At 32.6% G+C, this 22,891-nt stretch overlaps 1 protein-coding gene across 1 annotated transcript in view; it reads left to right on the top strand.

The window, feature by feature from the left end:
• The first annotated feature begins 723 nt into the window (after positions 1-723).
• The window catches only part of LOC145247370 (5'-nucleotidase domain-containing protein 3-like), a 293,359-nt gene continuing 271,191 nt past the window's right edge, over positions 724-22,891 (top strand). Inside the window, exons 1-3 of the mRNA XM_080109050.1 lie at positions 724-1,254; positions 7,473-7,648; positions 18,509-18,583. Coding sequence (XP_079965176.1) covers positions 957-1,254; positions 7,473-7,648; positions 18,509-18,583 — 549 coding nt within the window. The 5' untranslated portion in view covers positions 724-956. The remainder of the gene's footprint in view (positions 1,255-7,472; positions 7,649-18,508; positions 18,584-22,891) is intronic.

The raw sequence follows: 22,891 nt of genomic DNA, 5'->3' as shown, positions 1-22,891 counted from the left end.
ACAGATACTACACTGGGATATATTGTGTTTATTTGTGTAATATTTGTGTTTAATGTTTCTTTAATTGTTTGTTCCCTAAATTCATAATTCAGTTTTATCAGTATTAAATTGTATATTGCTTTAAAATTACTTAATTTTACATAGATAATATTTATATTTCATATTGAATAAAGTTCAGTTTCAGTATTAATCGAACTGTGTTCCTTTTTCTTTTTAAAAATGTTTTATTGCTCTTTTTCATATGGCCCTCATATAGTATTGACAGTCTGACAAATCTTACCTACATTGCCTGCAGACATTTTTCAGTTAATAGGCCCTTTTCTTACTCTCGATGGCCCTGCTTACATCCGTTCAACAAACTCCCTCGCCTCTAATTTGCATATCTCACACGTAAATGTGCATGACCGTTATTCATATAAATGCGACGTAGGCATTTTAATTTTTTTTCTTTTCTTTCTTAGAGGGAGAAAAAAACACGAAACTCGTGCTACACGGTTTGGTTTGCCCCACAAAAAATAAAAACACAAAAAAAAGATGGAAAATCTCTATCGACATGATAGGCACAGAGAAAATATAGGGAAAATAATTTGATCAATTAAAAAGGTAAACAAGCGCGATCCATTCACAATTATTTAGCATTCAGGTAAAGTGCGCCCACCTGTTGGCCTTGTGCCACATCTTACCGTGTTTGGAAGCAAATAAAATGTACTCTTTTCAAGAGTTATCCCCTCTTTATTTATTTTGCGTCTATCACCAGCCTTGTTGCTCGTGTGCAATTGAATGAATGAGGGGGAGAGAGAGAGAGAGAGAGAGAGAGAGAGAGAGAGAGAGAGAGAGAGAGAGGGGAGCACATACTCTTCCATCATACAAAAGTCAGTCTTGTCTGCGATAGACGGGTCCTCTCGCAAAACAACAGCAAAAAAACTTTACCCAGTCAGTCCAAAGCAAAACACAGAATGCAGAACCTATGCATCGCGTGTGAATTATTGACGATTCGCTTGCAAAACCTAATTCCACGCACTGCGTGTTTCGTACACACCAATCATAACATCAATATTATCAATTCAAACCATCGCAAAACTATCGATCTCTCTTTTTTCCGTTGTTCGTCATCATCGTGCTTCGATCATCAGAAATTTAATTCCTTATTGTCTCACAAGAAGAACAAGTTGAATTCTAGGAAATTGCATGAGGGATTTGCCCAAAATGACCTCAAATCGATTTATGAACAACGAAAAGCGCAGCTGAAAAAAGGTAAACAACATTTACAATTTTGTCTTTTCGAGAGCGAGGAATTGATTGTTGCTTAAATCAATACTCTCCTCCCTTCGTCTCTCTCTTTCTTTCCCTCTCTTAATATACATTTATATTGGGTTAAATCCTATTTCAATCACGTAAATATATCAAGTGAAATAAGTTTCAGCATCACAAACAAATTACGTTACCATTTTTGTAACAAGAAGAAACAAGCGAAAAAGAACAAACCACCCAACTTCATAATTTTCTTGGCAACAAACAGGGAAGCAGTTTTTTAAAAGTGAAAACGGTTTAATTTCAGTCATCGAAGCCGTTTGATTATCCCAGTTGAATCTAAAAATGTAAAATTTGGATAACATTGATTATTGGTAACTTTCTTATCTTAAAATACGATTATAATTTATCCTTTAAATTGTTAAATATCCAACTTCAATTAATTGTTTTACTCGTGGCGTTTTTCATTGTGTGTGTGTGTGTGTGTGTGTGTGTGTGAATTTCCTGTTATTTTACTCAAACACATCCAGCATCACTTTTTTTCTAAAGTTTATCACAAATTTTATAAGACTTTGATTTTACCGTAAATTAATGTTTACGCGTAATTTTTGAAAGTTTTGTTTAAGAAGCATTACAAGAATTTTATTCAATTACATTTTTTTAATTCTTTAAAATAACAAATATTGATTAGCAGCAGACAATTTCGAGTTCATTTATTCTTTCAGTTGCGATTTGCTTCATTTTAGATTAAAAAAAAAATACTTGCTAATTATTTGACCTTCGCACCCCCTCCCCCTCATCCGCAATAGGACGTTCTAGGGTAACTCTAAGCATCCTCACATGTGATGAAGATTAACTTCTCACTTTTTTATTATTTTTCGACTCATTCGTTTGTTCTCAAACACAGACATAATTTTACAAACTACAAAAACAAAACCCGAGTAGAAAAGTTTGTCTCCACCATCCGCATGTCATGTCCCTATTTGATGGCCTCTCCACGAGTGGAAAATAAGACAGGTGCCGGTTTTTAATGTGGTCAAAATCCAGTTCTCCAAAAGGGAGCATTATGGATATGGGCAAAAAATTTAAATTGTCTCAGTCTAAAAGGATTTCGTCTTCACTGATCGAACACAGAAAAGACTAAGTGAGTGCACCCACCATTTGAACAGAGACTACACTTTGTAGCCGAAAGGTTGTTTTGAAAGAGAAAAAAGAACCATTTTCTTATGATTAATAAACAACTAAACGTCAATATGTTTTAACGTGTAAAAACGTGTTGGAACCACTCACGTTCGGCTTAATAACACAATAATGTCAAAGTAAAGTCGTAGCATCACTTTTGAAATCATGCACTGTTGTATCGTTCAACATTGATTTATTGTCTAACAGCAACATATTTGATGCTCAGTGCGTGTGTGCACCAGGAACTTCCAATCGAGAGTGAAGAAAAGTGGATACGTCATCATTTTACGCTACAATAGTCAATCTGGTAACACTTCATTTCGATTATTTTCATTTCATTTTTACCCCCCCCCTCTCCAATTACATTCATAATAATAATAATAATAATAATAATAATAAAAATGCGGTGCTAAAGCAGAGAGTGATATCCGCGCTATTTTTTTAAATCGTATTTCCACGTTTAATTAAAGTTTTATGATATGTTTTTTTATTCAATTGTAAGATTAAAGTACAGAATAGGTACAAAACACCCTCCCCTCCCCATGTTACGAATGGCTTTTTAAATAATAACGTATCATTTCAGCATGGATCACTCTCTGCATGAGTACCGTCACATTAGTTTCAAATTCTGGCAGAGCGAAAATTAACATGACATCGAAAAGTGCACTTATCTGTTTTATTAATAACCGGTGTAGTTTCATCTCGTTGTGAAATTATGTTGCTTCTGCTGAGCCTGGTAGGTTAGATTTCATGAAGAAGTGGTAGGGGAAAAATCTTCTGTAAAGATTATCATTAGTTGTTGAAGTTCGAATTAAAAAGGTGGATAATTCCAAAGAGTTAAAAACCAAATTCAACATTCTTTGCAGATTAGAAAGACGATATTACATCTAGAAAGAACAAGGTTGAATTGTCTCAAAAGTACCGAGACAATATTGGGCGCCAAAAGGCCCTTAAATTAATAAGAAAATTAATCTTGTACAAAAGTTTTTCTCAGACTGAAGTTTCGAATTGAAACATGCATGCTATCGTAGGTTAAAATTCAAATCAACCAATGAAAAGGCTGTACTTAAAAACAATGTGTTAGAATAATCAACCAATGAAGTGACACAATTCAAGTCATGTAATTTCTCACAAAGGAGCAAAGAAAAAAGTAATGGATATCCATTATTTTTTTTCCAATTATTGAATACAAGATATGTATTAGACTGTCAATTAAGCAACAAGTAAATAATTCTGGTGGTTGCAAGGACTTAACTAACTCTTGCAGTTTTTTTTTTTAAAGGAACTGTATCTTCTATGATAAATGAATTTATAGCCAATAAACCTAGTTTTATCTAGAATACTAGGTACGGGCAAAAATGGGCGGACAAAAATGGGGGACCTAGTTTTGAAAGCCGATTATTATAATTTTTTTTACGTTTCCAACTACTTTTTGATTGTGTTTGAAAGATTAAAGACTAAACTTAATTTCCAAAAGGAAAAAAATATTTGTACACGTGAAAAAAGTTATGAAAATGTTTTCACGGTGAGCTAACCAATTCAGCTAAATTTTGAAGTTAAATAAATTCATTGTAAAAACTCCTTTAAAAGATAAATATTAGTTTTCTGGGTCTATTTCAAAGATAATTAGTAAAGTAAAGTTCTAAGATATTGAATAAAAAAAAAAAAAACACCTTGTTTCACAAAACATAAATTAATTAGCCCAAAACCGAGTGATTCTGGCGTTCACAAAATGCAACAAACTAAAGTTTTTCTAAACACGAAAATTACGAAGGCCCACAATTTCAGGCAATCGAAAGACTGAAAATAACGTCATGTAATTAAAAGGGAGGAAGTTCTTTTTGTTCCCCAGTCACGCATCCGTACATTCCTTTTTTGAACGTTTGTATTAATTTTTGCATTTTTTAATTTAATTATTTTTCTATGTTCCTATTTTTAAAGTAATTTTTTTTCTTAATTATTGTTCAATATTATATAAAAAATATGTTTACGCCGGAAGTTTTGCATTCTTGCGAACAAAGAAATTATTAAAATCTTGCATATAAAAATTATGTGAAACCCATAATTTAAAAAAAAAAGTAGAAATATTTTTTGCAATTATAATTTTTTTGTGTGAAAATATTAAACAAGGCTTAATTCAATGGTAATATCGGTAGTTCGAGAAATTTATTTTTCTTCGAGTTATATAGAATTCATTAATACGGACTTAGGGGCTTTTTTTGTAATGTTCCTATAAAAATTATTTTATCTTATTTTATTGTTACAAATTATGATGCTCTATTTATATAAAAAAAGCAAAAATAAAGTCTTGCGTTTATTATTTACTACTGAAAACCATAAGTTTAGTAAAGGTATTTTTTGTTTAAACAAAATAATACATTTCCACTCAGATTTAAATAAAAATTAGTTCATTATATTCCGCGATCATTATTTGATAAATACTGAAAATTACATTAAAATTGGTTAATTTCCTGATTTTTGGTGATTTTTTTTTTAAGTAAAGAGAGGAGTCAAAATGTTTATACATTTTGAGCATCGGCATTCATTTTGCCCGTACCTATAGATTACAAATATATTAACGATAACTTGAACATAAGTCAAATGACAACTTCATAAATGGTGAAATTAAGAGCTTAGTGTGATACTTTTTCCGAACAATTCGGACAAATCCACTCCCTGAGAGTACCCTGTTGTTTCACTCCAACACAGTCAAAATGATGTCAACTCTAACAGGCATCACAGCACACCACAGCAGATGATCCGTCATTTGCAATGGAACGTTGGGCAGAAGAAGGGACCACCTTTCTCCATAAATTCTGCTGAAGATGACACAGAAACAGTCTTTAAATTCAGGGAAAATAAATGTTTTAAAGAATGAACCTGTTCACACCCGTCCCTTAATACACAGGCCGAGCAAACTTTACCATCGTTCCCATTATTGAGTCCAAGTATTTTGCCTAGACTCCAAAAGGGTCGAGTTTTATTTGGAGATTTAAAACACTATTTCTCTCACCAACCCTTTCTGAGGGCAAGCGCCCAATATATTAGCATCAACCTCTCTTCAGGACAACAAGTAATCATTGTGTCATATCTTTCTGGATTTTTCAGTATACCTGCATCTCAATTCCAGAGATTGTGAAAGTGTTGCTCTACTGGGAGGATCAGAACACAAATCGTCCGATCCATAATATTAATTGACAAATGTGGATTATAACCAGTTTGTAAAAATGATTAGGAGTTAAAATTTTGAGACCCCCTTCAGAAGCAGCAATATATGTAAGCGGTCAGTCATTGATCATGTTCTCCACATCGGAAAGGATAGTAAAGAAGTCAAAGTAGCTGACTTTCTTTCTACCTATTAATTTTTTCAAACATTGTTTGGTTGTTTTTATCATCCTCTCCCAAGCACCTCCTTGCCAAGCCGAATTAAGAAGAATGATGAGATGATCAATTGAAGTTGACCTAAATTTTTCTTTGAATTCGTCTGAAATGAAGATTTCGGATAACATGATACCGGATGCTAAGAAGATCTTTGCATTATCCGAATAAACATGCGTAGGAACACCAAACAGATTGGTTAGCCTAATAAATACTAATATAAAGGATCTACTGCTCATATCCGGTAATAGCTCCAGATGGATGGCATGTAGATTCATGTCGGTGGACAACAAGACGTACATTTTCATGGTTTCATTATTGTATTTTACCAAAATATGATCAGTAATGTCTATAGCGATTTGTTGAAATGGGTGAAAAAAAATTTACCCAATGAGTGGGCGGTTGAGAACTCGAGGGGCTTTATATGGCAACAAATTTATTTTTTTACAAGTAATACAATTGCGGAGAATTTTCTTTACCGATTGCCTCCCTTGGGGAATCTAGAATACTAGATAACCTCAACTTAGAAAGAGTTGAATTGGTTCTCAGGTGGTAACAATTTTAATGTGCCTCCTTAATAACCAATTCAGTCAAACGATGATATTTTCCAAAAAGTATAGGAAATTTAACTCCAAATTGATGGATGTTGGAATTCTGTATATGTCCTTTAGTCTGCACCAGACTATCCTTATCAATAAACCGGTCCTGGATATGACCTTAAACTATATCCAGTGGTGAGGTTCTAGCTTGCGGGCTTTGGGGAGTGTAGAGCCACCCTTTAATTGCCATTGCTCTCAGGTCAACTCTGACCCGGAGTGGTAGTACCTGTTAGGGTCCCAACTATGGGTTAAATAGAAACCGACTTGAAAACAACAAATATATTCTATTAAAAAATCTTTCTTCAAAATCTTTGGATTTGGCATTAAATAACCTGAAAAGGGTTGATATGCCATAAAAAAAAAAACAACCAACCAACCTTATCAATAAACAAACCAAGAGCTTGGAGGAATAGCCTTATTTGAAGGTTGGTTCAAATAGTCCAACTCATAGGGAAATTCTTTTCTCTGCAGGAAAAGAGCAACAATTTAGCTCGATGGTTAGTATCCATGTGGTGATGTCTCAATTTATCACAGAATTGCAAAACTTTCTCAACGACATTGATTTCCCTAGGCAATGATAAGAAATCAGAAATATCTATTGGTAAATCATTCTTGCCAGTACAGGAATCATTAGAAAACATATAGGATATAATTTTCTTGTTAGTGTTATTAAGTCAAGTCAAAAGGGACACGGGCCAGTCGATGGTAAGTTTATTTAACAAGTTGGCGCCGTGTACCCAAAACTTGTATAATTGCTCAAACTTAGAGGCCGAAAGGCCTCTAGTCAACAAATCTGCAGGATTTTCGAATAAAGGAACATATTTGAATTGAGAGAGAATTTTGAGTTCGAGGTTAATATCATCCAGCATTTTTTTATGTCCAGTACATGATTGTCTACAAAAATGTTCCTCTTAGTTGCTATTACATCACTTTTATGGATCTATAAAAAAATGACTAAATAATCAGATTTTACATAAGAGTATATTAATAAATCATGTTTTAAAAATTATGTTGTAAAAAATGATAACCAAAGAAAGAATTACTTTTTTTGCTTTATTTCAGAATATAATTTACCTGCTGATGTTAATCGCAAAGCAATTTTTGCAAATAATGAGGTCCGACTTGAGAAAATCGAAGTTTATGGATTTGATTATGATTACACCTTGGCATCATACACACCTGAATTACACGATCTCATTTATGACCTGGGTCGAGATTCATTGGTTTATAACAGCAAAGTAAGTATTGATTCAGCTACCCAAGATTAACTTACAAAACAAATATTTAAACATTCTTAAAACTAATTAAATATGGCATAATTAATATTTAACAAATGATGTAATATTGAGTGTTAATTATTTTAAAAAACAATCTTTTGCAAATTATTGCAGTTATTTGATGAGCTTCTTCTTTATTTTATTATTCAAAATTTTTGCCAAATATTAAGCTTCATTTGTGTGATAAAAATGTCACCGACTGGTATGTCTCCAAACTTTATTGGAAAGTGAATTCTTACCTAATGCTTTACAAATGAGGCCTTGACTCTAATTGAGCAAAGAGCAATTAATGTGGAGGCAAGAAACAGTCATGCTTGGCTTGACGTCATATAATTTAATTAATGTATATATTCATTTTTGAAAAATTTAAGGGAGTCAATTCAGCATAATTACACACAATAACTTTAATGTGTTTCCATGAGTAAAGGGAAATGTGTCCACTCTAGAAGTTTTATTAACTGAAATAAGTATATTTGGAAAGAAACTAGCAAAATAAAAACTATTTATGTCATAGTGAGAAGAATAAACAACAAAAAAAGCTAATCAATCAAGTATTGATATGTTTGGTGGATTGCTATTTGGATGTAATTGAAAATCTGACAAAATAACTTTATATGCTAGATTTATCTATATAAGAGTAAACATATTAATCTATTTTCATTGAGAAAGACTGTTTGGTGATCAGATTATCCAGCTAATTTTTTTTTTTTTTTTTTTTTTTGCGTATCAGATGTAGTTGTAACATATGTCATTATCTCGTCTTGTCTTGATACTCAAATTAAGCAATTCTTTATTTGGATGAATGACCTTCAACATTTGAATAACTGGTTGTAAATTTTGAAAGAATGAGATTTTGTAGAAAGAGGCAATGCAAGACTAGCAAACCATAGGTTAGGCTTTATTTCACAAAGACTCAAAAGATAGAATATTATTATTCCTGCATAGGCAGAATCCATTTTATATTAAAAAAAACAACAACAAAAGAAAATGACAAAAATAAACAGAGAGGATAAGTAAGTAAATGTCAATTCAACCTTATGTTTAATTTCTGTAACCATTGCATTATAGGTGAGGAGTTCATATCTCTTGTTGCAGTGTGAAATGTGAAGATTTTCATTAAGGTGATATATAATAGCAATGAAAGAACTACACAGAGGCTGTACTGGTGGGTAATGTTTCCACAATAACGTCTTATTTTGATTGCCCAACATGGCATTTTAGCAGAACTGTTTCAGGTGTAGACAACTATGTTGAAACAGGACAACTACTTGTCAATTGCAGTTATAGTTAAATAGCTATGAAAGGTAGTATTCATAGCTGTTGCTTCTGTTGAATATAACACATTTTAGAAAACTTCCTATTTAGTCGGCATTATGTTTTTGAGTGTTGTTGCAATTTTGACTTTGTATCTTATACACTTGCTCTTCGCACATTGTTCATTATTTCAGGCGTCATACAAAGTAGTGCAACTTGTAACCATTACTGCCATAAGAATGTTTCACTTCTCTAAACATGAAGTTAATGCCTCTCTGAATGTATGTATATTGGCATCGAAAATATGACACTTCATTTGATATTTTTAATAGGAAGGAAGATAATTTTTCTACAAGATAGAAAAGCATTTCTAGCTTGGTATGAGAATGGTTAAACAAAATGTTTTTTATAAACTTTAAAAATTAAGGTACAAGATTTAATTTGAAATTGAGCAGTTTTCAAAGTGAAATTTTATAAATTTTACAAAGTAAAATATAAAAATTTAATTTAAATCGAATCTAAAAATTATTTTGGATTTATTTTATGTTGTGTACATTTTGTTGCACTTAAAAAGATTATCTATTATTTAGCAATTACTGGTATAGATATCTACGTTTCAACTAAAAATTTCTAAAAAGTGTAATAAAATTTTTTAATAAAAAAATAAATATACTTTTGCAAGCTTGTAACAAGTTGAAATTATTTTTTGTTTCAATATTCCACCTTGGTGAAAAATTAAACTATTTGTAATAAAAACATGATTAAAATCTGATTTAAAATATAAAACAAAACAAAAAAACAATTAAATTTATTCTTCTGTTGGCCCCTTCTCTTCTTTATTCCTATTTCTCCTGTGTATCACTATTTTCCTACTCTCTCTTTAAGCTCTCATAAGAGTTAATAATATTAATAACAATAATATTAATAATAATAATAATAATAATAAAAATAAATATTCATCCAAACTCCTTCTTGCCAACTCTCAACTTCACTGTAATCTTCACTGACTGTTCTCACTGTCTCTCTCTCTCAACTGTCCAAAAAAAAAAAAAAAAATGTAAAGACTGCTCTGTGCTTTCCCCTTCATTCCTTTTCACGGCAGTCATTGTTCTCATATGCAAATTATTGCCACATGTATATTAATAAACCGTCTATAGATGAAAGTTTTTTGTTTCTCTTTCCTTTCTTGATTCCATCATGTGACAGGATTGACAGAGGTGCCGTCGCTTGTGCAAGTCACGTTTTTCTACAATTTGCCTTAAAACCAAGTTTATCTACCATTTTCATACAAAATATAATGAATAAAATAAAAACAGAGCACTACTGAAAACACTAAATAAAATTAAGGAGATGTGCACTACTGAAAGCAAGTTTCTAACTGACCCTCTAGAAGAGAAAATATTTTTTAAGTAAGCAACGAAAAAAAAAAAAACCCAGAAAACATGATAGGCCTCCATAGTGCTACTGAAACCAAAATTTTAACCCTCACTAGAAGAGAAATAATTTTTTCAAATGATCAGTGAAAAAATCACAGGTAGCCTCTAGAATGCTACTGAAAGCACTAAATAAAAATAAAGATACTTCAAGAACACTACTAAAACAAAGTTTTTACACGCCTATTTGTTTTATTAGATACAAAAATATGTCCTCAAAAAATGTACGCACCTATATCATCTTTGGTCAGATATATTTAAGCTCATTAAAATATGACATCATGACGTTAAAATTTGAGATGATGGCATTGTGATAAACAAACATTGTGACAAGCAGACACAGAGTTTTAGTATAATATAGATTTTTCACTTTCTATTAGTATATATGTGTCTCTTACTCTTTTTTTCTTTACCTATATTTCTCCTTCTACTGCCACTAAGCAATCATCTCATTCTATTTAAGGTTTTAAAAATAAAGAATCTTAAATTTTCCAAACAACAATGTTTAAATAATTTTCTTCGAAAGCAAAATTTTTAAATCCTTTAAAAAAGTACTTAGAAAGAAATAAGGAACAGATTTTATATAGATTGTATTAACTAATGTTCAGTACATATCCAGAAAAGTCGAGATAAGAATTTAAATCATCCGAAAACAAGAGAAATTTAAAAGAGAGCCAATTAAGTCCCTGTAAAATGAAAGCACTCATTAAATTAGATAAACAGAAGTAGTAGAAAACATTTTGTGTTCTGGTACTTTCGCCTGAGTACAATTAATGTAAATAAAAACTGATTCTGAAAGTAAGATGGCAGAAGTCGATTGATATTAAAATACTTTAACTACATGCACAGGATTTACCTTCAGCACAAGTGAAACCCAAAGAACAAAGTTGATACTTTTCTTTACACCTTCTTCAGAGATTATGCTGGTTAACCATACGTTTAAACAATTTCTTGCTTTTAATTTTACCAAATTGTTTAGAATCAGACATAAATACAATACACAGTGTTTCCAGTTCCATTGTTTAAGTCTCTCAGAGTCTGGTTTAATTTTATCATTAGATATCATGAAAGTTTAATTTTATTATTAGACTAGCAGGGGTACCCGGCGTTGCCCGGGTGTTTGTAGGTGTGTGTGGTGTTAAATAAAAAAGAAACCGGGGGGGGGGGGGTAGGACGGAACCCGAAGCTCTGAGGCGAAGTTTGAAAATAAAATCGGCCAGTCAGAATGAGTTAGTGAAAGATGCCTGAAAGTCGTTGAGCGTTACAACGACGAAGCATTGTTATAAGTGAAGTAGGAAAAGAAAACAACGTTTTAATTAAGCGGGGGGGGGGGGTAATCAAAACATAAAAAAAACACAAAAAATCTGACGCAAGGCAAACGAACGATGAAAACAGAAAAACGAACACGTGAAAAATGGCTTAAATAACCCTGTTTCGATATTAAAATTTAAGAAATCGGTGGATACCCGGGTGTCGCTAAGAATAAGCGAAGTAAAAAAAAAAACAACAAAAAAACAGGAAAACGAACGTTACATGAAAAATGGCTTAAATGACACAGGGTTCAATATTTAAATTTAAAAAATCGAAAAAAAAAAAAACATCTCACACCACGATTCGCACCCAAAATTCTTAGATAATGAACAAACACGCTAACCAACTGCGCTAAAGCGACGTAGATAAAATTTACTCGGTTTTTCAACTATTTAAAGTAAATCAGGTCATGACGTCATCTGACGCATGCGTAGAATCGGTCATCGTTACAAGAAGCCCGTTTTTGTTGACCTCCACCCCCGTGGAAAATTGTCGATTTCGGGGTGAAAAAGTTAACGTTTTTGGCCAATTTTTCGATATTTTTCAAGCGAAGGATGGGGCTTCGATATGATACCGAGTTTGTGAATTTTCGTCGCGTGTGTGGAAAGTTTTTAGCAGGCACACAAACATACACACATACATACACACAAACAAACATACATACATTTTCGCTTTTATATATATAGACTAGCGAGGGGTACCCGGCGTTGCCCGGGTGTTTGTAGGTGTGTGTGAAAAAAAAACAGGTGCCCATGAAAAAAAAAAGCCTTGACGACGCGCAGTTGGTAAATAGTAAAGTGTGAAAAAAAACAAAAAGCAGGTGCTCGTTTTTGATTGACGTGACGGCAATAGGTATTCAGCAGACAGCATTTTGTGCGGGGACAGTTTTTAATGAGGTCAATAAATCGGTTTGTTTGTTTTCAAAAATCCGCTCCCCCGTCTGATATGACGAAGTCGACAAAAGTTCACTGGCTCTGGGCCTGTTTGGATTTATTTGCTTCCCCACTGAGCAAATTAGGCACAAGGCCGTTTTTTAATGTGGAGAGAGAGGGAGGGGGGGAGGGAAAGGGGGGACCAGCTCCCGAGAGGTGGGAAATGGGAGCTGGATAGTAACTGTTGGTCTGTAGGGTGATCCCTACATTGACCAAGGTCAGATATGTGGGGTTACCCCCACATATGGTCTTTGCTGGTCTTTGCTTGCAGCATCTGTCGGAACAGATACTACACTTTGATCTTGTCCCCCGTGCCGCCGAAGCGGGGGGGGGGGTCTGTTGGATTTATTTGCTTCCCCACTGAGCAAATTAGGCACAAGGCCGTTTTTTAATGTGGAGATGGAGGAAGAGGGGAGGGAAAGGGGGGGGGCTTTATTTGCTTCCCCACTGAGCAAATTAGGCACAAGGCGGGTTTTTAATGTGGAGATGGAGGGAGGGGGGAGGGAAAGGGAGGACCAGCTCCCGAGAGGTGGGAAATGGGAGCTGGATTAGTAACTGTTGGTATGAAGGGTTGCCCCTCCAGTGACCAAAGTCAGATATGTGGGGTTATCCCCACATATGGTCTTTGCTAGTCATAGCTTTCAGCATCTGTCGGAACAGATACTACACTTTGATCTTGTCCCCCCGTGCCGCCAAGGCTGTTTGGATTTATTTGCTTCCCCACTGAGCAAATTAGGCACAAGGCCGTTTTTTAATGTGGAGATAGGGGGAGGGGGGAGGGAAAGGGAGGACTAGCTCCCGAGAGGTGGGAAATGGGAGCTGGATAGAAACTGTTGGTATGAAGGGTTGCCCCTTCAATGACCAAGGTCAGATATGTGGGGTTACCCCCACATATGGTCTTTGCTAGTCGTAGCTTGCAGCATCTGTCGGAACAGATACTACACTTTGAGATATTAAATCTTTTATTCATGTTAAAAAATACAGCCAAAATCAACGATGAACAAAAAACTTAGGCACATGGCCAACTCAAAAGGGGGGATTTTGGGGGTCGTTGGTCATCCTTGTCACTCCAGAACTAAACAAAGTCAAAAGTTTCTCCCAGCTAGTATCTTCTTTCACCATAATCCCGCATTCACCCTTTCATATTGGGGGACGTCCTAGTAACTCCCAATTTTTAAAACATTTTTTAGTGACGTGTAAAAACAAAAAAGATAACAATAAAATGGTACAATAATTCATTTTTGTCGAGGGCGGGGGAAGAAAAAACAAAAGGTGATTAGTAGGACCCTCCTAACCCCGTTTAGTTGATAGACTGCCCGTTCCACTAGGTTTGTAAAAGGAACCTCGCTTCTGCAGGTCAGTCTCTAGGTGGGGATGCCCTCTAGATGGGGGTGAATGGAGAAAAGAAAATTTTTGTGGGTAAGGGATGGAGGTTAGTTTGTATTTCTTTTTCTCCAAGATGGGTAAAATTTAGAGGAAGGGGTGAAAACAAAAATTGCAGGTAAGAGGGGATGGGGATCTTGGAGGCTTCCTAATCGGGGAGGGATGGAACACACACTCAGCTAGCTGAGAGGCTACTTGTTTAATTTTACTTTACAGAACTGCGCGTTCCACACCTAGGCGGGGAACACGTATTCAAATTTGGCTCCTCTTCGTACACACAGACTTGCCACATGTATCCATCTTCTGTCAAATGCCGCGCGATGCAGCCTTCTTCTATCACATCTGATCTTCACCCGTAGTTGGTGTTTAAAGAAAGCGATCAGATCTTGATCAGAAAAAGACAACACCCCCCGACAACCTTGCAGACGCGACATCCAAATCACCATTCTCGCCACGGCCAGGATCGTAACGTAGACCATTTGTCTTTCCCGGTCCCACGGCGGCCTCACGTTGTCCACAACATTGGATACAGTAATTGGGCGAGGATGCTCAGGATCGATGCGAGCCGTCACTCCGCTGACATACGACCAGTACTGGCGGAGTTCACGGCAATCGAAGAAAGCGTGATCCGTAGTTTCTACGGCCGTTGTCCCACAACGGGGACAATCAGGCGACTCCAAAAACCCAGAACTGCATTGTATGTTGTTGAGTGGAAGTGCATATTTCGGGCCAATCGCCAGGTCAGAGAGAACTCCGAATTGTTCAGATGATTCGAACCTGGCGCCCAGCTCCACACCGAGCGGATCTCACTCTGCTACACTTTGATCTTGTCCCCCCGTCCCGCCGAAGCGGGGGGGGGCGTTATTAGAGTCGAGTTTCGCTTTTTGTTTATACCGAAAACCGAATGTAACACGTACCAATGCGGGAAATGTGGAATAATTAACATTTGAAAGTCAATAAAATTAAAAAGACAGGCGAGCTCCGTGGCTAAGTGTGAGATATTACAATTTATAGATGATATAAAAAGTTTAAAGAAGTTGTGAATCGAGCAAGCGCTTCTCTGAAAGAAGCCTTTTGTGGACATCGAGGAAAAGCGTACATACATACATACATACATACATACATACATACATTTTTGCTTTTATATATATAGATATCATGAAAGTTTAATTTTATCGTTAGATATCATGAAAGTTTAATTTTATCATTTGATATCATGAAAGTTTAATTTTATCATTAGATATCATGAAAGTTTAATTTTATCATTAGATATCATGAAAGTTTAATTTTATCGTTAGATATCATGAAAGTTTAATTTTATCGTTAGATATCATGAAAGTTTAATTTTATCATTAGATATCATGAAAGTTTAATTTTATCATTAGATATCATGAAAGTTTAATTTTATCATTAGATATCATGAAAGTTTAATTTTATCATTAGATATCATGAAAGTTTAATTTTATCATTAGATATCATGAAAGTTTAATTTTATCATTAGATATCATGAAAGTTTAATTTTATCATTAGATATCATGAAAGTTTAATTTTATCATTAGATATCATGAAAGTTTAATTTTATCATTAGATATCATGAAAGTTTAATTTTATCGTTAGATACCATGAAAGTTTAATTTTATCATTAGATATCATGAAAGTTTAATTTTATCGTTAGATATCATGAAAGTTTAATTTTATCATTAGATATCATGAAAGTTTAATTTTATCATTAGATATCATGAAAGTTTAATTTTATCATTAGATATCATGAAAGTTTAATTTTATCATTAGATATCATGAAGTTTCACTTAAATATTTAATAGCATTTTTTTTTTTGCATATTAGGTTTTATGTCTACATCTGTAGATTTATTAAAGTCCTTCTACAATTTCTCATTCCTTATAATATAAATTCTTATATTTTTTAAGTATCAAAACTGTGCAAGGACAAAATGTTAATAAAAAACAATTATTTCTGAAAGTAGCTGATGCTATTGGTTTCTTTGAACAGAATGAAGTAGAATTGGCATTGGCTGTCATCTGCTTCAAAGGCAAAATATAAAAGTTGTCTTCATCGGCTATTGCAACCTGATCATGTCTATGGTATGCTACATTTTGTATTGTGTCACTGAATTTATTATCTTAATCATAAGCAATAGTATTTCTTTTTATGGTGATCACTATGATGTAAGATCACTAAGAGTAAATGCTGAGCTCTATGATTCTTCTTGCAAACAATCTCTCCTGATGTTTAACATATGCAAGTGAGGTTTTCAAACCAAACATTCACATATAAAACTGCAAAAATGTCTTGTATCAACAAGAGTTTTGGTTTTCTTCCATTTATTTTATGGTTCTAATTGTATGATACCATAGACGCCCCCACCTTAAGTGTTAGGAAGTAAAAGAAAAATATAACAAAAAAAGAAATAGTTTATCAGTAGACAATGAATAGGAATCTGTTCACTGGAATAGAGAAAAGAAACATGACATGGGATTGTTGAAAGGAGATTTTGGCTTAGACTAGATTAAGAAAGCTTGAACAGACCGAGGTGAATTGATCAAGTGACTGACAAACTAAGCTTCGACAGTAGATGTGAACTTTTGCATTTAGAGGGTATTTTTTCAGATATTATCACACTCAGAACATAACCAATATATGCATAAACTATTGAAATCTGTTTTTTCTTTTGTTTTCCTGTGTTTTATTTTATATTTATGCTAGTGGACCCATGCACTCCTCTTAACGGCTATTGTTGTATTGTTGGTTCTGGAAAACGCTGGAAAGTAAAGTAGGCGATTATTATTATGATTGTTTAGAAAACGAGATATTTTATCAGCTAAAGAATGTACCATGAATGTTAACTTGATAGAATGGAAGTTAGAAACAAGTTAAGAATTTTAATTTGAATAAATAATAACTTGAAATGTAACTTTTAATTAAACAAACAAGTTAGAAATTTTAGCTGACAAAAATAACAAGTAGATTCTATGACAAAACATCAGAGATGGCTATGCGTATTGATGCTGTAATTAGAAGGAAAAGTAGGTTTTTCTATACACTTAGAGTTTAGTCAGCTTGGAGTCAGAGACAGTTAAACTGAACAGACAAGGGGAGTCAGCTAGCAACCCAGAGGCTATGGCCTCTCTATTCTAACAAAGTCAAAAAATGTAGAATAAGGAAAGCCTGCAAATTTTCAAGTGGGGAAATATTCTGGGAATAAAAGTTGCTGAAAATACAATTTGAGATTTCTGATTGTTTCCTTGGGATGAATCTTCATTGCAGTTTTTGCATTTCTGCAAACAAGACTCAAAAATTGTCAAGGTATACTTTCCTTATTGGCCCGATGTAAAACCTCACAGAACAGTGTTCCATCCCTTTGTATTGTCCGTATTTGTTATATGTCCTGTTAAACATGCTATACACGCATCAACTTGAGAACAACAGAGAAGCCAGACAATCACAAACACTAAATACTCTCGCATACATGAACACTTCTATACATCCACAACTGCAGATAAATACAGCAAACATTACCAGACAGTCATAGACACACATATATATACACTCGCAGCATACAACATGTTAACACAGTAAATAGACACTTAAATGACGTTTATATACATTCATTAAATAGATCCTGTTACATACACTCATTATGTATACGACTATATAAAACTGCCAGTGTGAAAGACTACAATGATATGGCCATAAGAAGATAACAAATTCATGGCACACAACCTTAGAGTTGTCAAGCTGTTGAGCTGGTTGTCACAATTGCCATGAATAAAAGATTACAAATATGTACTTTTTGCAAAATGACCAATTTTGAAATATTTTGAACATGTTGCATTCTTGGTGGGAAATATGAGCAAAATAATAATTGTTTCCACAAAATAAAATGCTGGACAATGCTGTTTTGTATCCACTCATTTCTAAATTTCTCAGCGTTGAATGTCTTAAAACATGCACTTTAATCCTTTGCAGTTTGAAGATAGCTAGTGTATCTTATTTTTGTTAGCACATAGCTCACAGTAACCTTCAATTTTAAATTTGTCATGTAAGTTTTTTGAAGTTTGTCCCCTTGTAATTAGGTCAGTCTGAAAGATACTCCTAAACTGTAGAAATCAATAAACTTAATTGGTAGGAATGGTTTCAATTCTTTGATTGTTTCAATTCTTTGAAAGCAGCAACTAAGGAATCTTTTGGATCTCTACATTTACATAAGACTGTAGCAGAACATTTTATTCTACAAAAAGCAGAAAAGGTTCAGTTCAAAAATGTTTGAGCCATATTTTTATTGAAGATCTAAATATTTTTATTGAAGATCTAAATATTTTTATTAAGATCTAAAAACAAAAGATTTGTAATTTTTAGAAAATTTACAAACTGTTTTTGCAGTCCATGAAACAATTCTATGATGTTCTATTCTTATTTCAGTTTTTCTTGTGCATGTTCATTTCATGCTACGCAACATCAATATTTCTGTTTTGTTCTTTTTCTCCCAGTATCCTGATGGTCTCCGTCAAATGAAATATGATCCTAATTTTGCTGTAAGAGGACTTCATTATGATGTCCGAAAGGTTTGTTTCTTTTTATTTTTTTTTTGTATTTTCTTTAATGCTAAATGCGTCGTAATTGTTCAAAATCTGTTAATCCATTTTTTCTTTTTTTTTTTTAATAGGATTAGTTCTTTAATTAATAATGTTGGAGGCTTTACATTTATTTGGCTTGTTTTGTTAATTTTTCAATCAGGATTAACTTTATTATTTAATAGGGCATGTCGTGACCAGCAACTAAGATAGAATTTAATTTATAAATTTACAAAAATGTGCTATTTAATTAATTAAATAATATTTATAAAATAGCACGGTAACATAAGTGCACAAGCACAAAAAATAACATTCGGTCATCAATAATGAGATTATATTTCCATATTATTTTTCTTCATTTTTAAAAAAGAATGGTGCTTATGCATTTATGTTACCATGCTATTTTTTAAATAGTATTTTTAAGTTAAATTGAAGTCTTTTTTTATTAAATTGTTAGGTTAAAGTACAGAATAGTTACAAAACATTCTCCCTTCCCCATGTTAAGAATGGCTTTCTAAATAACGTTATTGTTTCAGCATGGTATCATAAGTTCATAGGTACCTTATTTTTAAGTTTTTTTTTATTAAGAAAAATAATATGAAAATATAATCGCCTTGTTGATGAATGTTGTCTTATTTTTTGTTGTGACTGTTTTATTCAAAGAGAAAATGTTTTCATGTACTGAATTAATTTTAAAAATATGAAAGAATTGACTATAACAATGAAATATTAATTTGACATTGAATTGTCCCTCAAGTGAATTGGCCACACTGGATCAGCCAAGCCAAAACAGCTATTCAAAAATGTACCAAACCCATTTTTTATAGATCTAAATATAAGTGTTGATTCAGGAATTTTAACTTTTTCTAAAATAGACACAAACTCTCTTTCATTAGTTTACGTAATGGTTTTAACTTAATCAATGTGATATTTTTAATTTGAATTATCTTTTGAAGTTTATAAAATGCGAAGACTTGGAATTGCTCGTTACTGCAATTGTAATCTGAAGTTTCATGTCTTCCAAATGGAGGCTAGGTGTTTGTTCTACTTAATTCATTAAAATTTCTTCAAGCATAAAAAAATTATATTTTTTCTAATATCAATCTCATAAAACTGAAAACACTGAGATTATTCTCAGAAGTTATTGTGCCTAGAACGTCTGGACGCCTTACACTTCTCTTCAAGACTAAGGCTAATTGTGGTGAGAATGTTTAGTGTTGTAAATTATATTTTAAAAAGAAGTCTGTAAATTTTCTATTTGCAAACTGTGGCATTAAGAACACTTTCTCATCGTAGTGTAATTCACGTTGTCTAAAACCTTTTCTATTCTACAAGTGATGTAAAGCATACTCATTTTGACATCAATTTGACATAATAAGAATGAACTTTTAATAGACCAGGTGGACTTTATATGGACATATATGCAAATAATAGATTTCCTGACATATAAATGTCCACTGTTTCAATGAGAGATTTAGCTCTATGTCCTTCAAATTGATGTATAGGAAATTTTAATAAATAACTAGAAGGCCGCCCAACATGGCCCAGTCATAAAATACGCTTAAATATGATATTTTGATTAATGCAGATTTTGTATTTATCGTTATATTCCGTTTCTGTATTCAGCATAGTCGGAAACCTTTAAAAGTCGTCATTTAAAAGAAAATTGTGGAGGTGGACCTAATCTAAAAAAGATACCAAAAAAACATAAAACTTTAATTAAGCTTGGAAATACGATTTAAAAAAATAGCGCGGATCAGTAAGTGCATTAGCACCCATTAATCGACTCACGTGACCTTATTGCCAAATGGTCCGGCTACAATGTTGAACGCGCCGCTCACATTGTTTTTTTGTTTTTTTTTCAAGTTAAATTCAACTTTCACAATATCTTTTTATTTTTTTATAATTACACAATATCTTTTTTTAATAATAAATTGTTGGTTATCTTTCAGATGCAAGGTTCATTGTTTACTTGCGGTTTTAACGATGTAAGATTCCGTTGTACGGAAGACCAAATCGGCCAAAATGTCTATGATGTTTTTATTGGCGCTTTTCTTCGTATTTTTAATAACATTTTTTTGCACCATTTACAAGTTCTTTTTACAAATAATTTTTTTAATACTGTAATAGTAAAATAAAGATACATTTATTAATTATACGGAAAAAGTATCTCGTAATGTTTTCACACAAGATTTTTTTCCTGTTGATTTCTCTTTTTTTTTTAAATATTAAAATTGATTTACTATTTAAAGTGATTTTAAAGCCTTTAACATGACGGAGTTTATAATGAAAACCAAATTACCGTTAAAATTAAAATAATCTTTATTAGAAATTTGTAACAAAATAACAAAATTATAAAACTATTAGATTAAAATTGAGAACTTTTAATTAAACAACGTGAACATTTTATAATGAGTGTTTTCATGAAATGTATTTTTAATAATAAAAAATAATAATCTTTATTAGAAATTTGTAACAAAATAACAAAATTGAGAACTTTTAATTAAATAACGTGAACATTTTATAATGAGTGTTTTCATGAAATGTATTTTTAAAATCACTTTAAATAGTAAATCAATTTTAATATTTAAAAAAAAAAAGAGAAATCAACAGGAAAAAAATCTCGTGTGAAAACATTACGAGATACTTTTTCCTTATAATTAATAAATGTATCTTTATTTTACTATTACAGTATTAAAAAAATTATTTGTAAAAAGAACTTGTAAATGGTGCAAAAAAATGTTATTAAAATACGAAGAAAAGCGCCAATAAAAACATCATAGACATTTTGGCCGATTTGGTCTTCCGTACAACGGAATCTTACATCGTTAAAACCGCAAGTAAACAATGAACCTTGCATCTGAAAGATAACCAAATTGTTAGTTAAAAAAGCACAGAATAGTTACAAAACACCATCCCCTTTCTATGGTAAGAATGGCTGAAAAAAAATATTAGGTACTCATGTAGAGAGTGATCCGTGCTTAAATAATAACGTTATTATTTAAAAAGCCATTCTTAACATGGGGAGGGGAGGGTGTTTTGTATCTATTCTGTACTTTAACCTTACAATTGAATAAAAAAACATATCATAAAACTTTAATTAAACTTCGAAATTCGATTTAAAAAATAGCGCGGATTAGTAAGTTCATTAGCACCAGAAATTGTTAGGTGAAATACAGAAAAGTTTCTACCAAGAAAACCGTTATTTTTTTTTTGCTATTCTTACCAAGGGGAGAGGATGGTGTTTTGTCACTATTCTGTGCTTTCAACTAACAATTTATTAAAAAAACAAAAGGTAAATTTTTCACATTAGGTCCACCTCCACAATTTTTAACACGAGTAGGTTGGGGGTGTTAATTCTGAAAGCCGTTCTTAACATGGGGAGAATGATGGTATTTATTCCAAAAGCCGTTTTTAAAAGACGAAAGACAGGTAAAAGGTTAAAACATGTGGTTAGGCATGGGTGTTGTTTATTCCGAAAGCCGTTCTTAATATGGGGAGGTTGGGAGTGTTTATTCATGGCCATCAGTGAATTATAGTGCATAGTACAGGTCTTTATATCTCGAAAATTAATGGCCTCTGCAAATTTTAAATGAGATTTTCTTATTCAGCGTAGTCGAAACTTGTGGAGGTGGACCTAATGTAAAAAAAATACCCTCCCTCCAAAAATATATTGTGAAATTTAAATTTAAGCACGGTAAGAAAAATAAAATTAGACAGAAAAATACACCTTTGGGTTTGTACTTGCACAAAGACTTGAAAAAGTTGTCAACAAAAACAAATATATAACAAGTAAATATTTTCAAAGGCAAGATAAATTACTTTTCTACCTAATTGGATAATTTTTAGTGTTTTTATTGGGTTTATACTACTGTACATATAGATTCGAAAAAGTTGTCAAAATATAAATGTATAACAAATATTATCAAAGGCAAGATATGTTACTTTATTACCGAAATGGATGATTTTTTTTTGTTTTTTTAATGCAAAATTTTTATTCGGCTCAAAAAACACAGCGTTTACTGTTATATTTGAAAATTACAAATGGCGGCAAACTGTGTTAACACATTAGGTTTGGAAAAATTAGTTAAAACTAAAAAAAAATATACAAAATACTGTTAAAAACCACTGAATACATGTCTGCCTATGTCACAGTAACATATATTGAGTGAGTTCCTGACAGTATTTTGTATAGTTGTTTTAGTTTTAACTCATTTTCCCAAAGTTAATGTGTTCAACAGTCTGCCGCCATTTGTATTTTTCAAATATACAGATAAACACTACATTTTTTCAAACCGA

Source organism: Euprymna scolopes, chromosome 25, assembly GCF_053919585.1.
Source record: "Euprymna scolopes isolate OS-2025 chromosome 25, ASM5391958v1, whole genome shotgun sequence".
In the NCBI taxonomy this organism is placed as follows: Eukaryota; Metazoa; Mollusca; class Cephalopoda; order Sepiida; family Sepiolidae; genus Euprymna; species Euprymna scolopes.
This window is presented reverse-complemented; position numbering and strand designations above follow the sequence as displayed.